This window comes from Cardiocondyla obscurior, linkage group LG02 (genome assembly GCF_019399895.1).
Source record: "Cardiocondyla obscurior isolate alpha-2009 linkage group LG02, Cobs3.1, whole genome shotgun sequence".
Taxonomy (NCBI): Eukaryota; Metazoa; Arthropoda; class Insecta; order Hymenoptera; family Formicidae; genus Cardiocondyla; species Cardiocondyla obscurior.
The window spans coordinates 12516429-12544380 of record NC_091865.1 but is presented as its reverse complement, the minus strand read 5'-3'; the positions used below and the strand labels follow the sequence as shown (position 1 = coordinate 12544380).

Below are 27952 nucleotides of genomic sequence, written 5' to 3'. Positions count from 1 at the left end.
CGGGGCAACGCGAGTCTCTAAATGTCGGGGTCCAAGTTATCAGTTTAACGCCGGAGATAAGACCTATCGTTCGTTCAACCGACACATTTACTCCGTAGCTCTTTTGACACGTCCGTCAGGTGCAGTCGCGATTCGCTCCCGCGCGTTTCTTTCTCCTGATACGACATCTCCGTTCTGTCACTGCGCGAGGAAAGTTTCTCGTTTCGACAAGCGGCACTTTCTAATATAAAAAAAAAAAAAAAAATAATAAAATAAGAAAGAAAACGAATCGTCGAGTCTTTTTCCGAAGAAGGAGAATAAAAAAGAAAAATCAGAAAAGGATTGAAGGAAGATGAAAAAGGACGCGTTTAAAGAGCAGACCTCGGCTGGTCCAGCGCGCGCGGATGCGGCTTTAAATCCGGTCGTTCTCGCTTCACCGCGGTTCCGCGAGCGGTGGGGTAAAAGTGAAGCCGCGGTTCCTTTGCCGGCAGTCACGCGCGTATCGCCGACCGACGCGGAGTATCGTTTGCTGTTGCGTGTGCACGTGTGCGTGCGTGCGTGCGTGCGTACGTGTGTGACGCGCGTGGTGGAGGACTCACGGGATCCGCGGGTCGATAACGCGCGCGCCAGGTGCTCGATTCGTCCCGCTGCCGCTCGATCGGGAGGAAACCACGGGACCCACGTTTGCACCGCGTCGTCACGTCGAATCCTAGAAGTAAAAGAGACGCGAACTGGATGTGGCAATCGCGTCCGGACCGGACGGGGACGTACGGCGGCACGCGTCGTGTCGCGCCGCGACGAGAAGCGCGCCTCAAATGCGGCGCCGGGGAAACCGACCGGCGATCGCGTCGCCGTCGACGTCGTTCTCGCATCGACCCGCCGATGACGGCCGCACGCACGTGATCGTGCGAATCGGACGCGCGGACTTTTGCCGAACCGGTTCTCGCGCCTCCGGCCGCCTGCGAGGGGCCGCGACGCGAGCCGCGCCGTGACTTCCGCGGGGAAACACGACACGTGAGAAAGCTCGCTTCCGTCCCATTTTATTTCTTTTTTATGGGCTGCCGGACTTTCGATAACGTCAGAGACGATCTTGTGCCGTTTTGACATCTCGAGCGTACACCGATGCTTCTGGGACATTTGATGTTAAAGAGCGTCGACGACGCTTACCTACGATCGCCGGATATGCAGCTGGGACAAAGAATGGGTAATGATAGGCCAGGTAAAAACTGACGGAGTAAGCGCTCCTAGTCATGTACTATCGCATTGTTTATCGTGGCTGTTTCGAAACTGTAATACCTGGTAAGGTACCAAAGACAAAGGTATAAAAAGCTTGTTGACATCGCTCTTTTTTTTTATCCGAGTCGACGGCGAGTCTAGGTAGCTTCTAGAGTTCTTTTAATTCTTGAGGTTTTATAGAAGCTTATGGCGAAAACATGCCCTGCAAATGGAAAATTTCAACATTTCTTCAGCGAATGGAATTTTGAAACGTATAAAGTGATTGATTATTTAGGATAGAAGGCGCACAATGCCTTCACGAAGCTTTGAATTAATTAATAAATATGACGAGCTGTTAGAATTTTTTTTTATTTTTTTTTTAGTAGAGTTGAACCGACGAGGTTTGTTACGATGTATTATATTGAAACAAGGATTTTGATTGGTCGAAAGTTCGGTTTTGAAAAATAGTTGTTGTACATTTGGTCGATTCTTGTAAATTTCGGGTCTTCGGGAACAATGCCGGACCTTAACGGCCGCCTGAAACCTTTTTCGGTAGCCTGCCACAGGTGTTTTTAACAACGACTCGGAAGTACAAATGGACATTACTTCCGAGCCGCCCTCCGGCGTGACGCTTAAATAAAGACATAAACTTTGAAGGATGAAAACAAGGAGTAGGCGGAACTTTGAAATTTCCTTTTCTCATTCTAATTTCTTAAGATTTTTATCATAAAAAATTTTTTAACGTCACGAAAGAGTAATAATTATTTTTGGTATTTTTTAATTTTTCGTTATATTTAACAATAACAAAAGAATACTTGACAGTTTATTAAAAAACAAAATTCTTTACTTTTAGCGCTTTGAATTAGACGCTTCCTTTTTTTCATTAATTTTTTTATTACAATGCAGTTAATATAAATATCGAAGAAATTTAAATAAAGTAATCGTTTAATTGTGCGTCTCTTGGATTTACTGTCGCCGCCGATCGTCGGTGTGAGGCAACCTTAGGCGTTCTCGCGTACGTCGAAAGCACGTGGTTGCAGCGCATGATCTGCTATATCAAAAGCGGGAGAAGCAGCGCGCTCCGTGCTGGCGTTCGAGTGAACCCCGTAGCGGTTTGCGAGCACGTGCTTTTGACGGGTCGGGCCGCGCGAACGTAAGAAATGCCGCGTGACGAAATCCCGGTGTCGAGGAACGTTCGTTATTTTTATAAATGATTATTATCTCGTTGCGACTGCACATTTGACATTTTCGAAATCTTAAGAGCCAAAATAAAACGCGTGACTTCCGGATTTTCTTGGCGGCTTGCTTGAAAGCCACACCGGTGGAAGTTGAAAAAAAAAAAACTTTTACCGCGGATATTTTTAAACCGCGGTATAACGACAGATAGATATTGGTACACGCAAATGCGCCTTTTAAAACTTTGCCCTTAGACGCGCGTTGCGGCGGGATATGGCGCTCACCTTCGTGACATCTGCCAAGTGATACGCGCTGTCACTTTGCATTGAATCGACAATTACTTCAGCCTAGCCGAATCCATATGCAATGTACTCCGTTAATCGTCCGCGGGTCAATCTCGACTACGTGTTTTGAATCCTTGAGATTATTCTTCGGACATTTTATACTTTATATTTATACTTTGAGCTTGTAAATAATAGCGCAGTAAATTTTGTTCCTTTTCTTTTTTTTTTATTTCTGAAAAACTATTTTTCCATAACGAAGATTGAAGCAAGACTTTGATGAATTTATCGCGCCTTCGACGGAAAAGCGTCAAACTTTTCTTTTCTTTAATTGCGTTAAATATGAAGATAATAAATAATCGAAGGCGCAAGTGTGTAAGGAATATGCGTGAAAAGGAAGAGAAAGAGAGGGAAAAAAAGAGAGAGGAATTTCTATTCGGTCGATCGCCGTCTTTGAATTCGACGGATTTCTTTTTCTTTTTTTTTTTCTTCTTTTTTTTTCTTCCGTCGACGAAATGATATATTACACTATAAAGCAATGTCATCGTCGACAACGACGGCTACTGTTGCCTAGACGTGCGCGACGGCGAGAGGAGCTATCCTAATTTTACGCCGTCGGGTTACTGGACCTTACGTAACTGCAAAACTCGAGCGCTAAATTTAGTATGTCTCTCTCTTAGCGCGGCTGCTCTCGCGGTGGATTCCGTTTCCGGAGGAGCCGCTGTCATCTTGCGAAATGCACTTCTCGAAGAAAGGTCGATTAATTCATCAGCATTGACCAGAATTGATTCGATTAAAATTGGGAAACGCGACGCGTCTAACAGTTTCATATTTTTGCCGGAGTCTTTTGGGCTTGCTTTCGCATCGATTCAGTTAAGTCCAAATCAGAAGGTGTTATCGTTTGATATCATTCATTTTTGAATGATAAATTTTACTGTTTTTTTTCTCGTGTTTGCAAGCTCGTCTTTCAATTCTTGATATTTGGTTCGGCTGGAAAGATCGTTTGGTGATCGTATAAATTGTTTTTCTGTCATAACGTCTACTGCGCTGAAATTTAGATTCAAAACATCTTGATGGCTTCAATCTCCCTTTCTCTCATCCTCGAATACGTTTTAACCGCGTTACTTCATTTCCAAAGTTCCTAGCTCTGTCGCTTTTCTTTGCCTTTTTCACGAGTTTCGGCCGATCTGTTTGACCCGAACGCGAATCACTCGCGCTAAATATGGAACGAGCGGAACACTTAAATTATTTTAAGAGCGACGAGTCTTCCTAGTGTTACTTAGTAGATGTGACCGCTTATTATATCGTAACGCTGCGTAAGGAGCGGCTATCACGTTGACAGATGCGTCTCCACGAGAAAAGAACCTCCTCGCTTTCTTTTACGATATCTGTCAGGCAGTGGCACGGAGAGGGGGTCATATGTCCGGCATGTTCCCCTCTTTTCGTCTGCTCCACGAGACCAGACTCTGCGTAGATGCATGCGGAGGTATGGTTTGGCCAGCTGCATCGGTTTCGTCACGGAATCGGTTCTTACACATAGGAAATTTGATTAAAAGTAAAAGTTCTCAATAATGTCACAGTAATATTCTGACCCAGAGAATTATAAGATTAAAGGTCAGTCGTTCCAACTTCTTGGTATAAATCGCTATCAGTTAAACATGCACAGTTGGGTATGAACGTAACTATATTTTTTTTCCAGCGCGTAGTAATTTTTTTAAGAGGAAATAAAATTTTTCCATGCAGAAGACGTATAATACGATCGATCTCTCGATTCACTGGTTCTACCTGAAGTGTTATTTTATTATATTTCGACCGTGAACCTGCATCTCCGAGCAAGCGGCTATAAATTTCGTGGATGAAAATGTAAACTCGGATCCCGATATCCCCCTTCTCGGTTAGCAGATTATTCTTTTTTTCCCAACGTCACGTTCCGTAACGACAATTAACTCGACGAGGGCTCTCGGCTAAATTTATAGTGACACGAAATGCCGGCTTCTAAAGTCATCGTCAACGCACATACCAGGGTGTAATGACTCTTGGCAGGGCCGGTTTGTTGGCAGGCGTCATTAGCATTTGATCGGCAAAGGGGCGAGTCACCCGCTTTTTAATGTCGCGCTGTTAATTAAAGTGGCTTTGAACGAGATTTTGCTGTCTACCCAAATTAACAGCCTAATGGTAACAGTTGTTTCGATCGGAAGTGTATTACGATAAGAGGCGTTTTCAGGAGAATTTTCACTCTAAAGATTTTAATAATTCCTTACATTATTTTATCGCATTTAATCATTAGACATTTTTAAAATAAATATAAAAATCGAAAGGTATGTCCTACTTTTATGTTTTTTTTTTTTTTTCAACGCTTTTATATTAAAGAAACGGAAAAAGAAATCGTGCTCTTTTCATTAATTTTTCTATTTAATTCCTCGGATGATCGAAAGTGAGCTCGAAGGCGCTGCAAATTCAATATGGGGACACGATTTTATCACTCCGTGTTTACTGTGTATCGGCCTCGACGTAACCGTCTTCGTCGTTCATTTTCTGTGTTTGACGTTCGATGTCGACCGACCTCTGCTTCGCATAAGTTTTACATAATCATTCGAATAACAAGCGCGATCGCCGCTCCGGAGACCGCGTGTCGTGGAAAGGGAAATCGACCTTAGAATTTTATTTCCATACAACTTACGAATTCGCGTATGATAACGACGGTGTCTCCTAGATACGTGCGCGTATAATTCACAGCGTGCAACGTGATCTATGTAGCAGCGTAATTTATCACAAAGAAATTCGCGCGTGTGGGGTTGGCGGACAAATTCGGATCAAAACTTCGATAATAAGCGTTGTAGCGAGCAATATTCTAAGTACTGTCTTTTTACTGTCATGCTATGAATAGTCACCCCGCTTTATCTACATACTTTCTTTTTATTGACCTAACAAAGCAGATGGTCTCTTTTGTAATGCCAGATGTGATTGATGAACTCATCCTTGAGGTGCATGCTTACCATTTCTGGAATCTTTCTTGAGATTATTTTTAAAACAATACTTAATTTTTTTTTTCTTTTTTTTTCTTTGTAGAAATATCAATACCGGTTTAAAGAAAAGGATCGTCTATTAATTAAGGCAACAGCTTTTTTTTTGAAAAGTAATATTAGTAGATCTTTTCTTGAAATAAACAAAGGAAACATTTTTACCATTGTATTTAATATTTATTTGATTATATTAATTCTGAATATTTTTTAATTATATTATTTCTGCATTTTTATATTTTTTTTTATTTTGCGTGCATCAAACATTTTTCTTTTTCTTTTCTTTTGCCGATAGCTCGTTTTCAGTTATACACTCAGAGTTATTTGTTCGGTATGAATATATTTAAAGTCGTAGCTTCGTATCTCGAGTGGTTCGCAATGTAACACGACCTATCGCGCGCTTTTTCTGACTCTTCGCAGATATCGCCGATTTATGCAACGCTCCGATATTATTCAACGCGCAACTCGCGATCCGTTAACTCAACGTAAACGTTAAACAGATAATAATTAGATTCTGATACGAGACGTCTCTTGCGACGCCACGCGATATTGTATAACATAGTTTGAATAATTATCGCCGCTGCCTTCATTGACGAGGACATTTCGTCCCCGCCGTTCTGTCGAAATTTTTTATTTTTTAATTCATGAACCGCGTCGTCAAAGACTCCACAGTTATTTTATTAATTTTGTTATTAATATTTATTTCAACTAATCTCTGATACTTTTTCGTACCTTGCCGTAGAGCTTATTCGACTTATGAATTCGACGATTTGTTAACGTTAGCTTGATTAATAATTGAATATATATATGTCAATATATGTCTACAATTTGCACTTTGTCATTACCGTTTTTATCTCCATTGCAAGATTTAAACAAATGAGCGGGACCTGCTTTCCCGTAATCGCGAATCATAAATTGTTAAAAAGGAATTAACGTAATATATATCGATCGAATAACTTGTAAGAATTTAATTAAAGTTAAATTTACAAATTTTGTTTGCTGCATCTTTAAAGGGAAACGTGATTCGTATACATTTCTCCATTCTCTTATTCCTCACGTATGAATTATAGTCTGATGATGCACAATTCGTATCTAATTACAAAAGTAGTCACATTCTTCATATTTCTGACGAATAGCAAATTATCCTCTACGTCTTTCACAAGAACTTCATATTTGCCATATTTTTTTCTATCTAAGGTAATGAAAAAGAAAAAAAAAAGGAGAAAGAAGGAAACCCCTCGCACATTTCACACATTTATGATTCTCGTGTTCTCTGATTAAAAATTTTTTTGGCATTCGAAAATTCGTCCCGAATTTTCTGACATTCGGCGTTATTGGAAGCTGCAAGGTTTCCTCTTTGCGATATGATAATAGCACACCCAAGACACGTCGTTGAAACCAATTGCACCTGCATTCATCACGATCGTCAGCCGGGCGCTTCGACTGCCATTGAAATAAATTGCTTCGCGCTTCGGCCGCTTTCCGCACACTGCAATCACTTTGCTCACGACCTCACGTTTATTTGCGAGCTCTCCGCTAACCCTGAATTGCATAACCGAGACCGACGGTACGCGTGCGCCGGCCTCAATGAAAGGGAATCTCGCGCCAATCTGGGATCACACGCGTTTTCATCGCGGGAAAGTGATGCGTCGACAGAATATAGTCGCATAGAATCAAAGACTTGATTAATTTTTATCTCGATGAGACTTTTTTTTTATGCTTCTGTTTCTATAGAAAAGAACATATATCCCGAGGTATAAGCAAAAAAAAAAAAAGGTCTGAATAATTTTTCCATTTATAACTAATATTACTGCTGCCTTTATGTACCTGCTTTGTAAAGTACAAAGAAAAATCTTAACGGATATCAGGTGAGAACAAAGTGTGAGCGAAAATACTTGTATTTTAAGAAACAAGAAACATTGGATTAAAAGGAAAAATTGAAACAGTGACAAATTGTTGTTTCATATAGCTCTTTGAAAACATTTTGTTAAAGCAAATTACAAAAAAACTAAAGTAGAATACAAAGAAACAAAAAAGAATTTTAGCAGAATATTTTATTTTATATTGCTGACGAACACTATTAAATTAATTAATATCTTTTGTCTGTTGTGATAGCTGACAAGGCTAAACACAAAAGAAACGTCACAATGGAAGATTTTGAAAATGATAGGGAGAAAAAGAGAATTAGACGGCAGGCAATGTCTTTTACGTTTCCAAGTCATTCACAATTATACCCGAATTCTTCTTCTCCTGCAAGTTTTACGGTCCGTCATGCAGTGGGGGTAAAGCAATGCACCGACAAAACGTACAAGACAAAGCATTTTTTAGATTTATTGATTTTTTCAGGTCGGGAACTTGAGTTCAAACAATGGCAAAAAGTAAAAAAAAGCAAAAAGATTTTTTTTTTCTAGCTTACATTTTTCTTTGTCTACATGGTTAACCGATATAAGATTTTGTTTTCCACCATTCGGCTAATTGTATACTCGTTACTTCAACTCTATTCCATCAGCATAAAGTTTAAATATTCTCCATGCTAAAATTTTATTAATTTTTCTTGTTGTAAATGTTTATAAATAATTATTTAATAAAAAAAGGCTTTGCGTGGCGTATCTTAAATTCTATTTTTTTGCGATAATTTTTACGATTTTTGCATAGTTAATTAGTTTAAAATAAAGATAAATTGTTAATAAATTGTAGCTTAACTTAATTATTTTAAAAAAAAAACTTTTGATTTTAATTAATTATTTTTTATATATGTATAGTGTATAAATTTAAAATTATTAATTTTTTATTAGTTAAATGTTATATTTTTTTAATTAATTGTATCTTTAACTAAAAAGAAATTAATTTTTTTAACCATTAGCTATCAATCAATTTTATTAAAGTGAAATAATGACGTCCCCACCTCTTAGCGTACTTAGTTTTCTTGGGAAGGGAGTTTATTCTATTTTCCATTCTTTGTACGCAGAAATGGGAAAATTTGGTTGGTGGCAAACTTTTCCCACCCTTTCCCTTCGCCAAATATAAGGGCCTGTAACCTGCCAGCAATGCCTGATTTTTACAAACCTTCAGTTTCTTGAGATTATTAAGGTTTTATCCTTCGCAGTGTCAGTTCAGTAGCTCGTGCTTTATCTTGTACAAGTTTCAAGTCTTGAACAGGCGACATTTTACTCAAAATGTTCTCAAAGTCGTTTTCATCGTCATCCTCGACATCGTCGTCCTCGACATCGTCATCCTCGACACCTTCGACGTCGACATCTTCGACGTCGAAAACAAGATCGCGTTCATTATCACCATCATCTACGTTAGTGCGTAATACGAAAAGACGAAGTGAGTGGCTATCCGTAAGAGCTTTGACAGATGAATTCTGTCACGAGAAAATCGCATCTTCTGATTTCTCTGGAAAACTTCTGGATTTTTATTTTATTTCATTTAATTTTTTAATTAGCATATGTGTGACGTAATTGTATTTCTCTTTGCAGAGCCTTGCTTGATGAATCATTGTCAACATACTGCTGCGAACAAAGCAGTATCCGAGGACGACGGACACATCTCGTCGGAAGCGGAGAACACATCGCCACGAGCATCGCCCAACGCGAATCGCGTTAGCCGACGAACAAGCGCACAGAGTAATCCAAGGAAGCGCCGCGGCAATCTGCCAAGGGAAGCTGTGAACATCCTGAAGCACTGGTTGAGCGAGCACAAGTTCAACGCTTATCCAAACGAGGCCGAGAAGGAGGAGCTCCGTTTGCAAACGCGCTTATCGCTCCTTCAAGTAAGTGCTCGTTTCACATCCTTTGTCAATTTTTACAAGTCCTTTTAAGTTAATAGTTATTTATTTCTCATATATTTTTCACTTAAAAAAAAAAAGGTGATTAAATTACAGTTATTATAAAATTAAAATTTTGCGTATTTAAATTTTTAATACATTTTTACAGATAAATTGACATAAAATTACCTACTTTAGTGTAAGCATATCAACAAATTAAATCGTGAAATGTTCAGTGTTTAGTGCTTTTAATATGCGCGTTACTTTAATATGTTTTCTCAGGGCTGCGAAGTATTTCGAACGCCTCCATGTATTACTATCCTTATTCAACATTCGGTAAAAATAAGGATAAAGTATAACATGCGAAGGCGTTCATATTTCAGAATAAACCAATACAAGCGGTCGAATTCGTTATAAGAAAAATGGTACATTTACCTGAACGGGCTCCTAGAGTTCCGGATACCCTTAAATGCACACTAAAAGCCAATCATAATCAAGAAAGTGACCGTCGTCCATTTTTAAATCCGAGAACGTCAATGATTGAAAATTTAATGCTAAAGTTTTTTTTCCATGCCCCACAATTATTTATACCAATTAAATTATTTAAAAGCGTTGTGAAATAGATGTCTGAAAGTCTTCGAGACATATTGTACACGTATATTTGGATTTAAAACATTTACATGGATTTCCATTGAGCGTTCTCCATTTTACATCAAATTTCTAATTACTGAATTTTGCAGGTTTGCAATTGGTTTATCAACGCCAGGCGACGCATTTTACCTGGCATTTTACAAGACGCCGGAGAGAATCCGAACAAGTACACGATATCGCGCCGCGCCCGTCGGTCTGGCCGAAGGACTCCCCTCGAACCGCTTCAGCGTGAGCCATCGGTGGCTGGACCAGCGCACTTAAACAGAAATTTACCTCACGATGGGCCGGCTCACTTAAACAGAAGTCTGTCACACGAATTTGATCAATCTACATATCGGTAAATATCCTGCATTTTTATTTCACTTATATTATTATTTTTACGAGGTTGAAAAGACTCGACGACGCCGACTGACTTATGCAGAAGACACTCGAACGAGAACGTTGTTTAGTCGCTTACGAACTAATTTTCTATTTCACTACACTGACAATGACGACTTCTCCTCTCTTGGGAGAGTTAGAAAGTTGAGAAATACAGATTATTTAAGTGTATAAAATTATCAGGTGTGTTATTAAAAATTTAATGCCTACGCAGAAATGAGGATAGTCCGAACGATTACGAGAGCAGTCTAAACGATTACCACAGTGAAGAGGAACAGCCTTCGATACGGTGGCCCAATGTAATCGTTCGCCCCTATGCCGAGGCTCAAGTTGAGCAAGACGGCGACGTTGATACTCAACCATACGACCGAAGGTAAGTTTTTAATTGATACGACAATTGTATTCGACAGAAAAGAATTAATGACAGCTATACGACTGTTGTCAAACCATCTGCTTAAACGCTTTTTTGTGAGCTTTCGATATACCCACGAGGTCGTCAATTTTTCTCGCGAAATAAAATTAAGTAAATGTAAAATGAAAAAGTAGCATGGTAACGTACATAACGTTGAAAGGAATGTAGAGGAAGAAACTCATGTATATGAAAGTCGAGCATTTTTTAAATAATTGCCTCTTCGGCACTAATAATTTATTTTAATTAATTAATTAATTAAATTTTTTATGCTCACAGCACTTACATATTATTTCGGTGCTGTGAAAAAAATTAACAGATATTAGACTTTACAAAAAATATATCTTAAAATATAAAGATTGAAAACAATTTTTTCCCCTTTTATTAACGTATAGATCTCCTGAAGAACCTGCTGGATATTGGAGCGCACCTCGCCAACATCTGTCTCCAATCGAATTAGAGTTTACGTTCAAAGTTCGCGGCCTGTCAACGCAAAGTCTTAAAAACGCCTTTGTTCACGAAACCAACGGCGATTCCTTCAATATGCTCGTCGAACTTGCTGTAGATATGCCCTATGCCACATCTCAGCCGAACACGCCACACACATCGTCACCGACCGCTTTCGACGAACCGCAGCCTTCATCTTCCATGCCATCGCCTGCGTCTTCTGTTCCATCGGCGGTTCCACCGTCGAACGAGCATATAAATTAAGAGAATCTACCGCGCGATATTATCGTTGTTATTGATAAGAAAAATTATGACAATATATAAAATAAATAAAAAACAAAAAATTTTTCTCAAAAAACTAAAAATTACCTTTTTCTAATTTTAATCATTCTAGTGTCTTATCGCTGTAAAAATAGTAAATTATTACACTTTTTAGAAATCATTACATTTATACAAATCGCAAAGCAATTATCGTATCACTTCACTAACATTATTAACATTAAAGAACAGTACGAGTGTCATACGATTAAAACTTCGTCGGAGTAAAGATATAATTTTTAATTTTTTGAGAAAAAAAACTTGTCTTCTATTATTTTCCTTTTTTTTATATATATTATATAATAAAAATTAGTTGATAATTGTACTTTTATCTTTGTTATTAGAAACACGCCGCTTGTTGTTAAATTGATTTTCCAGCGGCAAAGGCTGAAAACAGGAATTTCATCTTTTAAAACTTCTCTTAATCAATATTTTTAAAAGTACAATGTTCACAACTATTTTCTATAACGAAACACTAAAGAGCATTAACTCTATGTAATGCTTACGTAATGTCGATGAGACGCGATTATATCACTATTTTACATAATTTTGATGTTCTACTGACATTTTACAGTTGTAATCGAACCTTCTTGATTGTTGAATTTTCGTTTACATGGTTCTTTAATTTCATTACATTTCAACAACTTTTAAGTACACGTTGAAATTTTCTTCTTTTTTTTTTATCATCCTCGCGAGTCGCATTTATTTGTTAAACGCGCGCGAAAGACATACATCAGTACAATGCATTTTTACACAAATCGCGCTCTCGTAATCGCCTTCTCTTTTATTTTTAAACACATCGAGGAAAGAAAAATAATTGAAATTAAATTACGGCAAACTGTACATTTTACACAATGTAAATATAGACGTAATATAGACGTTTGCAAACGATACGCGTTCTTTCGAGGACGGCGTATCGAACCAAAGACTATTGTTACTATTTTTTTAGTGTTAATTACTAATAATGAAATTGTGTTAATTGATAGATAATTCTTAGACAGTATAACGTAGCAATCTTTTGTTTGTAAATGTTGTGAGAGAGTGCGACAGGTCCGTCTAACGAAATAAGAAGTATACTATGCGTGAGGTTCGTCACATATGTGTCATGTGCGTAAACGTGTATATTCGTATGCAAATCACCGTGTAAATTGAGACAATTCGCTGCTCTTTATGATCGACGATATGCGTGATTGCGGTATAGCGAATAACAAAACACTCGTGTTCACGGACAAAGTTGTTAATGTACAACTGAAGTTTATTTTAATATGACGTAAATCTTGTTATCGTAATAAAGAATTAAATATTTTGTATCTGTTTCGATCCTCCCGCACGCTAGCTGATCATTAAGTCGATGTAAAGTTCATTAAGTTCTACTTGATATCAAACTGACAAAGATCGTATTGTTATCGATTTGTAAATGCCGTAATTCGGTCTCTGAAAATCTTCAATAATTGTTCGTGAATATAATATTCATCGACGTCTTCCTTAATTTCTAAAATTCTTTAACTTTGACATTCGTAACGATTTTTCCAACGAATTTTAAAGATTGAAGAAGTTTCTCTTTGTAGAAAAAATATTACTTTTCACGAATGATTTTTAAAGGTTTCCTGAACTATTTATCATTTTAATTTCAAGTAGATACTTCTAAAATACACTGCCAATTGCGTAACAAGCAAACTTTAAAAGTTTTTTATTTTTAAAAGCGCTCGTTGTTATTGACTCTCTTATGCAGAGTGTAAGATGACCATCAACTGACGATAGATATTTAAATAATAAACAAATTATAAACTCTAAAACAAAACTATTGAGACTAGTGGTTTCTAAATCGTTATTAATCAAGATATTGAAATATTATAAATTTAAATCGTTAGTAAAAGTATTAAAATATAATAAAGTTATTATTATGAAATTATTTATCGTCAGTTCAGAGATATACCTTATATATTGAGCGTTCGCCAGATTTCTTATACTGTGGGAGGAATCGATGTGACAAGTTACTCTAATGTACAAAATATCCCTATCGAGCTAGCCCTTATTTTTCAGAAATAAAAAAAAAGCAAGTAGCAAATACGTATATAAACTACTTATAAGCTTTTGATGTCCCGCAAACTAAAAATTTTAAGCTCGCTACACTAAACAAAACTTTAGTTCGTCGACTCAATTCTTTAAAGTAAAAATATTGAATCAATTTTTGCGATAGAATTAGAAGCTATTCATTTAACGTTGTAATAAAACATCTCAACATTGGAATTAAATTTATTTTTAAAAAGTGAATATTTTTTGTGAAAGTAAAGAAGATAGCAGCTTGCAGTGTTTTAACGTTCTTGCAACATAACTCCTGCGCTGTAATATTACATTTACCTCGCGATTAATTTTTTTAACATACAGATTAATCATAGAATTTAAAAAATCCTCGAACTTATAGGAATTTTCTGCCGGCAGTGAACATGCTCAAGAAATTTATCATATCGATGTAATTATATTCTAATAATACTATTCAACAAAAAATATTCTTTTTTAACATAAAGACAAATTGTTTTCCGCTGTTTTATTAAATGCTAAATTGTCAAATTGTTCTATTATGTCACACTTTATTTTGAATATACTTAAAAATTATTTTGGACATTAATCGATGTCTTAATCGTAATTGAGCTCAAAATTTTTAATTTGCGGGATAGGATCGTAGCTCATGATCGTGCCTTCTCTTGAAACATCTTAAATCACGAAGGACGTTCTTTAGTTTATAATTAAGACGTTATTATTCGACTGTTTATTGTAAGTGACGGAGATATATGTTTTCTTTTAACTCATGTCAATCACATCTTTCATAATCCGCGTTTTCTGCATTTATAACGTATGAATATTATTTAAGATAAGAAGAGATACAAGATATTCTTCAAATGTCTACAATAACTCAGACAGGAGTGTGAAAACGACATGGCCCTTGCGGAACTTTAATATGAACTCGACAAGGAGTTTGCTTCACCGTTTCACTCGATTTTGGTAATCGATTGGGATTAATATGCACCCAAGAAAATGTATTTCTTTCGCGTTTGGTTGTTAACCCTCCGTTAATCGCAATGTCTAGAAGACACATTCGAGGTATACCTCAACGTCGAGCTCAATTTTATTTTGTTTCAAGAAATAAAAAGAAAACGGAATTTAGTGTGATATATAAAATATATTTTTATGAAATATATCGTGGTCATCTAAGATACGAAATATCGCGATTAACGGAAGATTAATCTACGATATGAGTTACGAAAATCAGACGGATGTTCGTGAAGAGTTGTGAATGTGAATTTTTTTCACGTATGTTCGATAAAATAAACGTATGAATGATAAAAATACGCGATCGCGATATCTACGGTAAACTATTTTTTTTTCTGCATTAATTGAAGAAATTTAGAAAAGTTAAAAAGAAAAAAAAATGAAATTGCTTTCTTTGAAGATCGGTGTCGTACTTATACGAGGTGAAAGAAAATTTCACATTCCCGGTTTACGTTTTGAAAATTTTCGTAGTATCGAACTCCTCGCACATCTTGTTTCTTTTGTTCTTGTTAAATAGCGAAAGGAGTTCGATACGATTATGTGCGATACGATAGTGTGTTTTATGTTTCGGCGGGATGCGGCGTTGAAGAGTCACCGATCTAGTTTCGAGTTGTACGGGAAAGAAATCGAGATCGCGCTAATAATCGAGCTCAATACGGAAAACGGCTGTTGTTGCAGAAGCCTTTTGTCACGCGGACATATCGCGATACATATCTTCGCTATAAAAACATTTTATTAATAACGAATGTTAATGCGAGCCTATTACAGTTGTACAAACAGCTTTACTTTCTGCATATCGCTGTACTTTTCGACAATAACTTGTGCGCGCAAAACTGTCGACCGATTTGTATGAAGGCACGTTGATTTTCAGTTTGATTTCTACATGCGGACGTGCATATATTATGTATTAAGAAATATACAGGTGCCATAAAATATTTACTTTTAGTTAGTTTCCAGAGTACTTTCTATTCTTTTTAAGAAATCATCAGTTTTAGATCGTAGTCTCATCTAACTCCGCATGACAAATTTAATCGCTGAAAAATCGACCAGAAATATCTATTAATTATCACTAACCATATCAGTCGTCGCGACTATTTATTATATTATTGTTATTATTATTTTTTTATACCGTATAGAATCGAAATCGAACTCCGATATCTGTTAATTACGAAACAACCGCTCTTCATATAGGCCTTATCACCTCGCATGTATTAATTACGTTCGTTTTCGCCAGTGTAAATTAATTTCAATCCCGGTTTAATTTACTTTCTACCTTTCCTTTAGTTTCAATAATAAGAAAACGGCGAAAGGTATAAAATTAAAACGGGATTAAAGTCGTTCCCTGTTAGCGACGGTAGGACTTGAGCGATATTTGAGGGGTGGGCCCGGTGAGGAGGCGGCTTTTTCGTCATTGTTAACGGTAATCTTTATTATAATCTAACCGTACATACCTTTCCCTCTTTAACCCCCTTTTTCTTCTCCTTTTTACGGCGACGCTATATACCGCTATCTTTGTGGATGCTCCTCGATTTTCCCCTTTTTCATTCCCCAGCCGGCTGGTTCTTTCATTTTACGTAACGTCTGTCTTCCTTTTCCGCGTGTGTCTCTTCGTTCTCTTGTTCCCAATATCACACTCCGTATTTAGATTCCGCAACGACTTGTCCGCGAGCAGCCGCGGTACTCCGCTATTTCAGCTGGCGCATTGTACCTCGCAGCCCGGAGCTCTTTGTCTCAAATTCAATTGCGGGGCAAGAGGTGACAACAAAACACGAAACACGTTGGTCGTTTTTAAATTAAACTCTACCTGTTGTCTACCTTTCCGCTTCACGATAACGTTTCGAAACTTGCAAAATTTTATTATTTATATTTATGTACTGTGTATTTTTCAGCGGCGGAAAATATGAAACGAAATTCTAAAGACTTCTGGTTGCTTTATATTAATGTGAAGATGAGACAACAGTGAGAAACGGAGGTAATGCGATTTTTTTATTTAATCTTGCATCATGTCTTCTATGTGTTGCCTTTTTTTAATATTTGTTTTTTTTTTTTTTAAGGTGGAAAATTTAGAAATGGCACGACGCGATTCGTGCTGGTTCTCCCTTGACCACGGAGAGGCTGGAGGTGCACTCTTGAATGACGAGACGAGGCCCCACCGTGCAAAAACGATCAACGGAGGAGTACTTGGCCAGCCGACGAGGAGGGTAAGTGTAACTCGGGAGGGAGACGCATGGTCCCGTGCTGGAGAACGACGGTCAGTCTGAAAGTCGGCGGGTACTGGTTGCTCTCGGCGAGCGAGCAGAGCACGGGACCGAATCCGGCGCATCACGGTTGTCTGACGTATCGGGCTCGGAGGAAAAAAAAAAAAAAAAATAGTAAAAAAGAAAAAGAAAGACACGGTGCGAGCTACAGTAATTGACGAGGAGCCGTTTCCAAGCTGTTTTAATTCAACCTGACGTTCTCCATCCCGCGGGAGTCCGAGGCAGAGTCCGGGAGGCCTGTCGGTCATGCCCCGTCGAAATTGGACTTCAACGTAGGTAGAGACGCGGAGGAGATCTCCCCCAGAAGGGGATGAAACGTTCAGACTCGCGCACCTGCCGCACGACTCGATCGGTTCGCGAAAACGTCTCGGTCAACGTTGCACGTTCGAGAGGGCCTCGCGAGGATATTCGCGGTGGGTCTGGTCGACGCACCCCGCTGGGTCCAGGTCGCGCAGCATCCGCGATACGAGAATGAGATAAAAATCGACCCGTAAAATCGGCGCGATGATTGATCGCGAACCGGGAGCTGCGTAACGTTCGCTCGGCCGTTCTCCAGGTTGGAACGGGAAACGAGTGTTCGTTAAACGACGCGCGGAGAACTGGATCGTCGGCTCGCGCCTTCTTCTCGCCGTTCCGTTTTTCACGGCCGACAATGCGCGGGTAAAGTGCCCGCGCGAAGGCTCTTATTGTTTCCTCCGCCTTCGGCAAACGGCGGGTATGACCAAGGGTGACATGCCCGCGTGAACTTGGACCATCGGCGCGATCTCTTCCGGTACCGCGAGGAGAACGCCGCGCCGGCGTAGCGAACGCGGCGCGCGGCTCCCAAGTTAATCAGCTCTGCTAATCAGTGTGTGTCAAGATTACCCTACATATCGTCCCGCCGCGGCGGCGGCCTCGTCCGGATCGCGCCAGCGGCTGAACAAAAGGTGAGAGACCACGTTCGCGCGATCTACGATTAAATCCCAGTGCCACCCCCGTCTCGTTTCGTCTTTCAGTTCCGGGGGAGCGCGAGCGCGGCTAGCATCTTCGGATTTTTAAACGACGCGCACTTTTCTCTCCTCTTGATATTAATAATATCGTCCGTTTTTCAAATGTGCGGGGATTGCGTTTTCCCTGATACAACAAATTTTCTTTTAGCCGGGAAAATGCTATTCCACGTTGAGATGAAGATATTACCGCGTTATTGTTATTTTATTTTTATTCTCACTAAGTGAACGCTTCCGCCGCAAGAATTTTTCTTATGTCGGCACTAAGCGGCCTTTCTTCCCTTCCCCGACGATCGCGCTTAATCGACCGTCAAACCTCCTTCTTTCGACTTCACCTGCCGAGACTTCCTCCGCACTCGGGGGGGGGGTTTTTTCTTTCTTTCTTTTGTTTTTTACCACTCGAAAAAGCGCGATGCCGTGATGACGGACAGGTGGATCGCGGGACGAGGCTGGTAAGAGCGAGCGAACGGGTTAATCTCCGTGGTTAAGCACGTGTAGTGAATACGCGAGGCTTATGATTACCGATCGACCAGTCCACGCATGGTGGCATAACGGTTGCGTGCGTACATTTTCGCGCAGCGCATATTATAGTTTCTGAAACCCAGGCAACGAGCGAATCCTAAAGTATAAAACGAACACTGCTGGTAGAATGATATAAATTTATCCCAGGTCTATTTTAACTGCGTTCAATGAAGTCTGACGAGTGGTGTCCGTTTTACACCGCGTATCTAAGGCCATCCCGGGAGTCCAAAACCGGAAGCTCGATCTCGCACCCGCGAAGAAGACGGCGACCGGCGATGTTTCGAGCACAGGGTCGCGTTGGCTGCGCGGGCAAACGGGGAAATGATAGAGAGGGTCCACTTAATCGATCGCACGTGAGCAAGCTGCCAACGCAGACCCCCTTCGGCACAAGTGTGACATTAACGCTTCCTCCTCGTCTCTTTCGCGCGAACGGTATACGCGTCGACGGCTACATACATCAGAGCTTCGTATTATCAAGCCACGTGTCGAGATCGCCATCCCGGTCCGCTGGGATTCCGGATTTTTCGTATTCCGTTCGCCAGGCCCCACCAGACTGGTTTCAGGACCTTCGTGACTGAGAGACCCGGGCTTGTCGGGTTCACGCCGCAGATATAATATTTGGTTCCTGCGGCTTGTCGGTGGTCCTCGCGTCACTTTTATTCGATATATAATAATTTACCTTCCCCTATTTCTATTTTTAATTAGATTCCCTTTTTTGAAATACCTATTGACTTTCTTATCAACCTTTCAAGCGTCTGTTCTTGCTGCTCAGTAACAAGTACAAAGTAAGGCTCTCGTCTTAAATTTGCACCCGCGATCCCGTACGAATCACCATAATAACATCATATTGACCGTAATCGCGTCGAGACGTCGGCGGATCCACGTTCGCTTTCACACGAATGCACGATAAACGTAGGGAGAACTTTAGATTGCAGCCCCGCGAATTTCACACGCGTTATTTGCACATTAACGAGCATCGCCGTAAATCCACGTGATATTAAATTAAATGCCGGGTGCGAGGTGAAAAAAAGAGATTAATGACTTTCTAAATTAATTAAAATTTTTTTTTTTTTTTTTTTTGCGGAAGGACAAATTTTTATCTCGCCGTCGGATAAGTAAATTTTCCAAATTTGCTTCGCCGTCGCAGTACGTATTTCCTCAGGTTATAAAAGGTTACAAAAAAAGTATATCGTCGATATCTGGGCGTGATAAGGCGTATCGGAAGACAGGCGGGAGATTAAAGTCCTGTTAATCTCCTGGTGTACCTTTTGGCATTACGACGTCGACGCGTTCTCCTTTTTTTTCTTTTTTTGTCGATATATATATAATATTACATTCTGTAATAATTATTCCGGCCGCGGTGTAATTGGCCGGCGTAGCAAAAACATCCGCACGTGTCGTTTACACTTAGAAAGCAGCTGATTACGAGTGGCGAGCGGTAATTACTCCCCGACACACGTGGCTACGCGCACCGTAAATTAATTCTACGACACGCTCGCGACTCTTAATAGCCACGAGTAAGACGTTAAAGCTCTGAAGGCGCAGAGGTCAGCTCGGGAACAAATTGCCTCGACCATCGGCAGCAAGCCGTGCCTCGGCGGGATCGATTCTGCGATAAATATCCTCCGCGAAGAACCGATTCTCAGGGAATTGACGGCAGCCGATCGCGAGATGAACAGCTGAGGGTACTAATTGATTGATTTAATTCCTTGGGGCTCGGATTTTGCGTTCGTTACAGACCCGGTCTAAAGACGAGCGCCGTTTTTCCGCGCCGTCGCGTTTTAGGGATACCTTAAGCATCCCTTCCCGCCTCTCATTCTCTCTCTCTCTCTCTTTCCGCGTTTTTTTCCTTTCGCCTCGCGGAAGTCATCGGGAGCGCGATTCTTCAAAGCGCGGCGCATCATAGCGATTCTACCGTTAAGCGCGAGTATAGAAGGCACTAGGTCAGGAATTCGCTGCATTTTGATGCAAGAAACATAAAATATGCATCTGCACGTGGATGCATCCGAGATCGAGGCGTAGCGCGCCTCGACGCCGCATCGGAAGCGAAACCGTAACGCTCGCGCGGAAATCGACTCGCCGCTGATTCAATTACTCGTAAAGCAGCGTTTTCCCCTCGGTAGCCCGCGCGATAACGATCTTATCAAGTATCTCCGACGCCTCAACTACCGGCCGGCGAACCGTTAAAGCCGAATTCCGCCTTCACCCCCTGCCTCACCCTTAAAAGAAAAAAATCAGTTCGAACGCGAAGCGGTCTCGATCTCAAAGATCGGTCCGGTTTTTTACGAGTTAACTAACGGTGCTTCGTCAAAAGTGCACGGCCGCTATCAGTAACCGGGACCTGATTGCCAAAGTGGCTTAATTTGAGGCGCGCCGACCGCTCCCTGTCCTCCTCGTTCCCTTCTCCCCCTGTCGCGGACACGCACGACACGGTGCACATATCGAAATATGAGGGTCAATCGTAATTCGTATTCCATGCATTCGATGCCGCTTAGCGGTCGGCCCACCCTCCTTCTGCCTTCCACCCGCCGAACCTTCACCTCTCGCCGGGCATTAAAATCACCGATGTAGGCCGACCAGTCTAGATCAGCCGTTCGATCCGTTTCCGGCACTTCCGCCGATTTCTTGCGGCAGATAATGCGCAGAAACGTTATTCCTCGCGGATGACGACCGGTCTGCCTCGAATATTCGAGACACGAATGCATTAAGTCCGGAATCGGGCAAACCGCGCGCAAGAAATGGTACGGTTATTGACCCCTCTCGCGAATTTACGCGCCGAAAACTTGCGTTGGCGAACCGCTTGTCTCGATTCGTCTGGCGTTCACAGCGAGGATCTGACTTCGGTATAACGTTTCATCATTGTTAGCTCAAAATATCGGGGAAGGAAGTCGTATTAATTTTGTTAATTTTAACGGGATCGTTGGCGCAGTTACCGTTGACATCTAATCGACAATAAATTACGAGCGCGCGCTCGGGATCGGGCTTGCCAGAAGATTGACGGGGCTCGCTGAGACCGGCCTCTCGTTTCGGAGGATGAGGATCGGCGGTATACGGGCAAGACGTGCGTGCGACTCGCATTTTTCTAGGGCAGTCCGGTCGCCTGGTTCCCCTGAACCGCGTTGTTTTGCAGTTTATATACTGTTACATACCGATCAAAGCGAGGGGGGGACTTCTCCCCGAACAGGATGGCCGGTCGTATGGCCAAAGCCTAATGAACTCGTCTCGTACACGTAACGTCTTGGTACCCGGGCAATGGGCGACGTCGTCACGCAGTTCGACACGAAGTGGAAGAGAAATGCGTGCTGCAGCACGCAGCCCGATAACGATCGTGTTCTCGTAATTAAAATGGTACGCCGCGCGGTTTTGTTACGTATTTTTGTACCACATTGGGAAGTACTTTGCCGGCTACGTAATCGCGTAATGGAAGCGTAATAGTAATAATTTTCCAAAAAAGAACAGAAAAGAAAAATAATATTAATAATTTTTTAAATAGGCAATTTTCATTTAAACGATTACGCGTGCTGATTATAATACCGGTGAACGTTTCAAGACTTTTCTTAAATTTTTTAATTCAATTTTAAGGCGAGAAAACGATAAAAAGAAGTCCTCACTTTAAAAATATATTATTTTAAAATTCTAAAAAAGATGCATGTTAAAAAAAAATATAAAAAAATACATATATTTAAATTAAAATGAGACAAGAATTCCGCGATCTCCTCCAGATTCCGTTCTCCCTCAAGCTCACCTTTTCATCGTCGGTTACGACGATGTTTTTCGTGGCGGATAATCGCCAAGTGCGCGAGTTATCTAAAATACGACGTGACAAATGGACGCTTATCGCGCGACGAAGGGGCACACTTATCCCTCTGAAGAAACGACGCGATTCCGCCGTCATCCTCCTCACCCACAAATTACGTTTCTAATTGGCCGAATTGGACAGCGAGCGTGCGCTACTCGTGCCGAATATCAATCAAGGGAAAACTTTTCTAGCCGTTCCGTTCTGGCGAACGGAATGCGAGTTGTTGGCGACGACGACGGCGGGACCCATCGGCGGATACCTGCCGCAGCTGGACGACCAAAAGATATTTCCCTTCCGCGGGTACCGTAAGTCTTGACGACGCGACACGTAACACACGCATGCACCGTCGCGGGATTTATCGCAAATAATTCCGCGGTGGTGTTTGGCCTACTTGAGAGGCACCGACGTGCCATCGGAAGGATGAGAGTTATTATACGCGACTCGCCGCGCGATTCGTTCGCAAACAAAACGATTAATCTGATGTACGGTCCAGTCGACGGTGCCTGGTACCCATTACTCCCTTCCGGCGACTAAGGATCTCCGGTGAAAATGACACGGCGAATTTGGGAAATCCCAAGAAAGCCACTAGAGTTCACTTCGATTCACTCAATTCGAAATCGATTAAATTTTGATCAATAAATTTCTCAAATAAATGCGGGTGTAACATTTTGTATGCAACTTACTTCGGCAGGTGCCTCGGCAATTCGGACGCAGGATGTCGCGAAGGAGATGCCTGCTGGTGCTGCTGCTCGGTCTGGCCGTGCTGACGGAGTCGTCCACGGAACCGTCCGGCGAGAGCGAGGGCGAGTCTCAGCGCCGGGGGCAGCATCACCGGCAGAAGAGGGTCTTCTGGTTCACCAACGACGGACGCATCGCTCTACCGCCTGGTACCATCATGACGATCACCCCTACTTTGGCACTACCCTTCGTTCGGCATCCGCCTTACGGTTTTCTCAGCAACATGACTATTAGTCTGCCGTTCACGAGTAAGTCCGATTGTCCGCCTCAAGAAATCCTGGAAATTATCATGCGCGTGTCACACATGTAATTTTTTTTCTAGTTGATTTCGATAAGTTGGGTTTAACGGACAACGAGAATCCGTACGGCGCCTTACCGTCGAATTTCGACCGGAAGTTGAACAGCCGGCAGGCCGGCATGATGATGGCAGACTTTATCGCGGCGTTCATCAAGCGCAGGCTGCACAAGCGAGACGCGATGGAAATGCCGAGAGACGCGTTCCACGGCGGCGAGCGAGCTCTTCTTTACGGCACCGCTGAGGACATGCTGTCCACGTTGGGAATGAACGGGAAAGCGTGCCTGCTAAGGGCGATCTGTGAGGTTCAAGGACACCACCTGAACAACTTCGGACTGATCGGCGAGATGCTGAAACTGTTCTTTACGTAAGTGGAAGTGGCGATTAAAACTTCTTTTCCTTTTAAAGAACTTTTTGCTGCGTTGTAGAAAACTCTGTTGGATAAATAAATTATATTAAATAATGATATTTAACGGTGCATAGAAAATTAAATTAATTTTAAACGTTTTACTTTTAGCGCTAGCCGATCGCCGTTTGCGAACCTTCTCAAGGAGTACGTCGAGGCAGAAAACCGCGGGAAATTTCACGGAGAGTGCTGGCCTTACTTCAAGGACTGTCCGAAATCTTTGTTCTTACCGTCCAGTAACAAATATCAGTTAGTAATATTGAAACTAATAACAGTACAGCTTACAGTTGAATTTCCGTCCGACGATAATTTTCGCTAAAAAAAATTATTAATTATTAATTATTAAATTTTGTTTAAAATTAAAATTATTAAAATGTAAGTCTTATTATAAAAAAAAAAATTTTTTCACGGTTTTACCTGATTTATTCTTGTCTCGATAAAAGGTGTGAATGTTTTTTTCAGAAAAGACTCGTCGCACGATGAGGAGGACGAAGAGGAAGGGTACTGGAGTCAAATGTCCAACGATCTTGACGAGAAGCAGCCTATTACAAGGATATCGGGCCCGAGAGCGAAGAACATCGTGCAGTCTATGTAGTATTTACTTGTACATATTTGCAGTTATTTTTTCGATGATTTCCGTGTGCAAATCTCGTCTCTAAAGCTGATCTGTCCCTGTCGACGAAATTAATTATTAGTTTCTGTATTCAGTGTATAACTACTCAACTCCGAGTTCTTCGCACACGAACAGATACTAAATTACTTAATTAAGTAATAGATAAGAGCGCGTTGATGTAAAGAGATCAATGCGTGGATGTCATTAGATTGATAACGCGAGTTCTCGCGTTAGATATACGTAGAAGTACGTAATATTTAAGGAATTGTCAAAAGTTTTGGCTAGTCGCCAGCATTGTAATATGATGCTAACAACTTGTTGTATTAAGTTTCATTGTTTTGTACAGCATGAGAATAGCCATATAGCTGCGTGTATGATACGATGTGGTCTATGTAATAATTATATTAATTAATTTACATAGATGATATAGTTAATTGATATTGCATAATTCATATTTTTTTTTTTTTTTTTAGACGAACTACTGTATATATTAATATTCTTTTGGTAAAAAATCATCGAATAATTATAAAATAATTTCTTAAACGTAATTTTAGGCGATAAATTAAGTTCTAACCTAAGTCGTGGCCGATACTCCAAGCTCCTAAGTTTTCTTGCGAAGTTCTGAACATTCGTGAAGGAATACCATTTTGGGAGAATGTCATATGCATTGAGGCATGCGTTGAATATTGAAGAATTCTAGAATGCAACACCATGATGCCATAATATAAATATAATAACATATGAAAACTTTAAGTATATAGTAGTTTTTATTAACATAGAGGAAGCAAGAAAAAAAAAATGACGCGCGTGAACCTCAAGCTTTGTAATACCTAATGTTATTAAAAACTACATTAACGATCGAATAAATAATATTTAATACTCACTTAATTAATTAAATAAAAACGGTGATTCAGTTATCTGCCCATTTAAATAACGGAGAAATTAAATATAATTAATACGTAATGTATGCAGTCCGAGGTTTTCACTGTCGATCAGAGATGGTGCTGGCTTTAGAACACCTGCCATACTGACCAAGCAAAATCTCTTTTTTTTTTTTTTCCCTCTGGACTCCGTCGTTATCTCTTTCATGCTGAATCGATAACAACATTGATCTAGAAGTTCTAAAGGATTATAGTCGTCATTGTTATCGCCGTCGTAGCGGTGTTTTACGCTGTACGGGCTGGGTCAGATTTTTATGAGTGAAGCGTAGAGTGACCGCGTTGCTCTCATTTTATTCCCACGACGGTGATACCTTACAGCACGTGTGTCAAGATCGTTTTCAGGTCGGCAGACAGCCAGTTCCGGGAGATCTAACGGAATGGCTTGTGACGCGTGTAAAGCCAAGTTCAACTTGTTCAAGAGAAAAGTGAGTGCCTGTCAACGACTTTCTCACCAACGAGTTCCAAAGTGATCGGACAAATTAACGAGTCGCAATGTCGAGCTGCGTATTTTCCGAGGAAAGTCTTAAGCCTATTCCAAATTGTCATGCAGATATTTTAGCGTAAAATATCATTTATTTATTACGTAACAAGCTATTTTACTTTTAACACTTGACCTTTCTCCTTTCCGCAATTTAGAATAGAATCCAATTTAATGTATAATTTATTTATAGTATCCGGTTTTAGATTTTTTTACCCGGGTAGATTTTTGAACTGATCAACATGATTCTTAATCAAGAAAGCTTTTCAGTGCTCAACATATGTTTTTACATCATTTATGTGATGTTTAGAAACAATGCGTGGACTGCCTGAGGTACTTCTGTTCCGAATGTGTAATCAAGAGGCTGGATAAGGCGTTAACTTGTGGTAGCTGTGGAGTGTTATCAAGAAGGCCTCTTATTAGGAATCAAATCAGACAAATGCGTACCAGAGATCTGCGTCAATATCTCATAGCAAAGAAGGTTTCTGTCAAGGGTTGTGTTGGTATGTACATTAGTGCTTCATATATGTTCATCTCTCTGTGTTAATAGCTTCTTAATTGACACTAATCTTATAGGAACTTGAAGAATATTTTATAGAGCCACACTTTGATTTCAGAAAAAGAGGACCTGGTACATTTACTAATGCTTTTTGCTAATGGGACTGATCCATGTTTGAGTCCTGATGGTACAGGTGCCAGAATGCATTATGTTGCAGGAGAACCACAGTATGTTTTATATTGCATAATATATTGATACTAATGCTCAATTATTTATGTTCCGCGTTTTATAATAAAAATTTTTATTTTTTTAACAGGAAGTTCAAACTATATATATTTTTCTAGATATTTTAAAGTAATGCAGTTAATTAGTTCCAGGATTGCTCCTGATGCAAATAGAATGGAAAGCATGCCAAATGTCAGTACTGCAAACAATGAGCCTGCTGCAGGCGGACAGACATCAGCGGAATCTGCAAGAAATGAGGATGTCGAAATGGCGGAGGAAGCGAGCGAAAGTAGTGACGGTAGTCCAGTTATTAGTGTTCCATTTAGCGATAACGAATCGCCCGAAGAGAGACCAACGAAAAGTACTGATGTCGAGATAGAGGAAATATTTGAGACTGACAACAATCCAACTGGACCAAGTACCACATCAGAACCAGTTGTTATCGAACAGGAAGAAGTTCCTGAAACGTCCAACGAAAAAAAATCGGATATGGTTACGGAGATTCCTACAGTACGCACATGTTTGATAAGTAATGTTTAAAGAACACATACATGCGTTTACTAATCACTTTTTTTTTTTCAGTGGTCAGATAAAGTGCAATTGTCGGATATAAAAGAGGCGTCGGAACTAGAGTATCTAAGCATTAAACAATTGAAAAATTTATTGAGTACAAATCGCGTGGATTATAAAGGCTGCATAGAGAGACAAGACTTATTGAAGAAAGTGTCCAGATTGTGGCAAGATTACAGTCAATCTAGAAAAGGTAGCAAAAAGTTTATTAAAATATAATATATTAGTAATAAATTAATTTTGATGTTTATTGTGCCTTAAACGAAAAACATTAACACAATTAAATGATACATAAAATGTATATTTTATTATTTCTTTAATATTTATCGTGAATAAATTATTGTAGATGTAGAAAAACTCAGCGAAGAGGAGTTATGTAAAATTTGCTGGGACGCACCAATTGAATGTGTCATTTTGGAATGCGGCCATATGGCCTGTTGTATAAACTGTGGCAAGCAAATGTCGGAGTGTCCAATATGTAAACAATACGTTGTTCGTGTCGTGCGATTTTTCAAAGCTTAAAAAGGTATTTAAATTATTGATTAATTTTATAACATTGTTTTCAATTAAAAATGCAATTCAAAATTCTATCTAAACAAAAGAGAGTATTTTGAAACAAATATGTAATATATTAATGATATGAATTTAATTAATAGTATAATGTAATATAAAATTTTATATTATAAAGTTGCGTGTGCACGTGTGTGTATGTGCACAACTTCGAACACTCCAATCTCCTGTGATCCCGAAAACTGTAAATTCTGTATTGTACAGAATATCTTTTTTATAAAAATAAAATAATATATAGATTAATTTTAAATGTAGAATTATAATAAATTGAAGTTGATACAATATAATCCACATATACTTTAAAAGATTATAATTCATTAGTTTCTCATTTATTTATATGACGAATTGTGGATCTCGT

General features: G+C 40.0%; 3 protein-coding genes and 1 long non-coding RNA gene across 6 annotated transcripts; 3 read left to right on the top strand and 1 right to left on the bottom strand.

Annotated features, from left to right (window-relative positions):
* The first annotated feature begins 512 nt into the window (after positions 1-512).
* On the top strand, positions 513-15629 carry LOC139113166 (homeobox protein TGIF2LX). Of its 2 annotated transcripts, none has more exons than XM_070674112.1 (5): positions 513-1183; positions 9154-9446; positions 10181-10428; positions 10684-10842; positions 11274-15629. In XM_070674112.1, exons 1-5 carry the CDS (start codon positions 1102-1104, stop codon positions 11587-11589), a joined length of 1098 nt encoding a protein of 365 aa, XP_070530213.1. In that variant the 5' UTR covers positions 513-1101; the 3' UTR covers positions 11590-15629. The 2 variants fall into 2 exon arrangements, with proteins under 2 accessions (XP_070530213.1, XP_070530212.1); XM_070674111.1 differs by having other exon boundaries at positions 515-1198.
* Positions 13552-17068, bottom strand: LOC139113176 (uncharacterized). Its single transcript, XR_011547648.1, has 2 exons — positions 16146-17068; positions 13552-15728 (listed from the first exon to the last, which is right to left on the bottom strand). It is a non-coding gene; the product is annotated as an uncharacterized lncRNA (long non-coding RNA).
* Positions 16698-25677, top strand: LOC139113167 (uncharacterized). The gene is made up of 5 exons (XM_070674113.1): positions 16698-16895; positions 22951-23245; positions 23320-23659; positions 23810-23947; positions 24161-25677. The coding sequence occupies exons 1-5, from the start codon at positions 16698-16700 to the stop codon at positions 24291-24293; spliced, it is 1104 nt and encodes a 367-aa protein (XP_070530214.1). The 3' UTR covers positions 24294-25677.
* Positions 25537-27887, top strand: LOC139113168 (E3 ubiquitin-protein ligase RNF34). 2 transcript variants are annotated; one of them, XM_070674116.1, is made up of 6 exons: positions 25537-25677; positions 26041-26233; positions 26348-26456; positions 26601-26964; positions 27037-27217; positions 27371-27887. In XM_070674116.1, exons 1-6 carry the CDS (start codon positions 25630-25632, stop codon positions 27544-27546), a joined length of 1071 nt encoding a protein of 356 aa, XP_070530217.1. In that variant the 5' UTR covers positions 25537-25629; the 3' UTR covers positions 27547-27887. The 2 variants fall into 2 exon arrangements, with proteins under 2 accessions (XP_070530217.1, XP_070530216.1); XM_070674115.1 differs by having other exon boundaries at positions 26574-26964.
* The last annotated feature ends 65 nt before the right edge of the window (positions 27888-27952 follow it).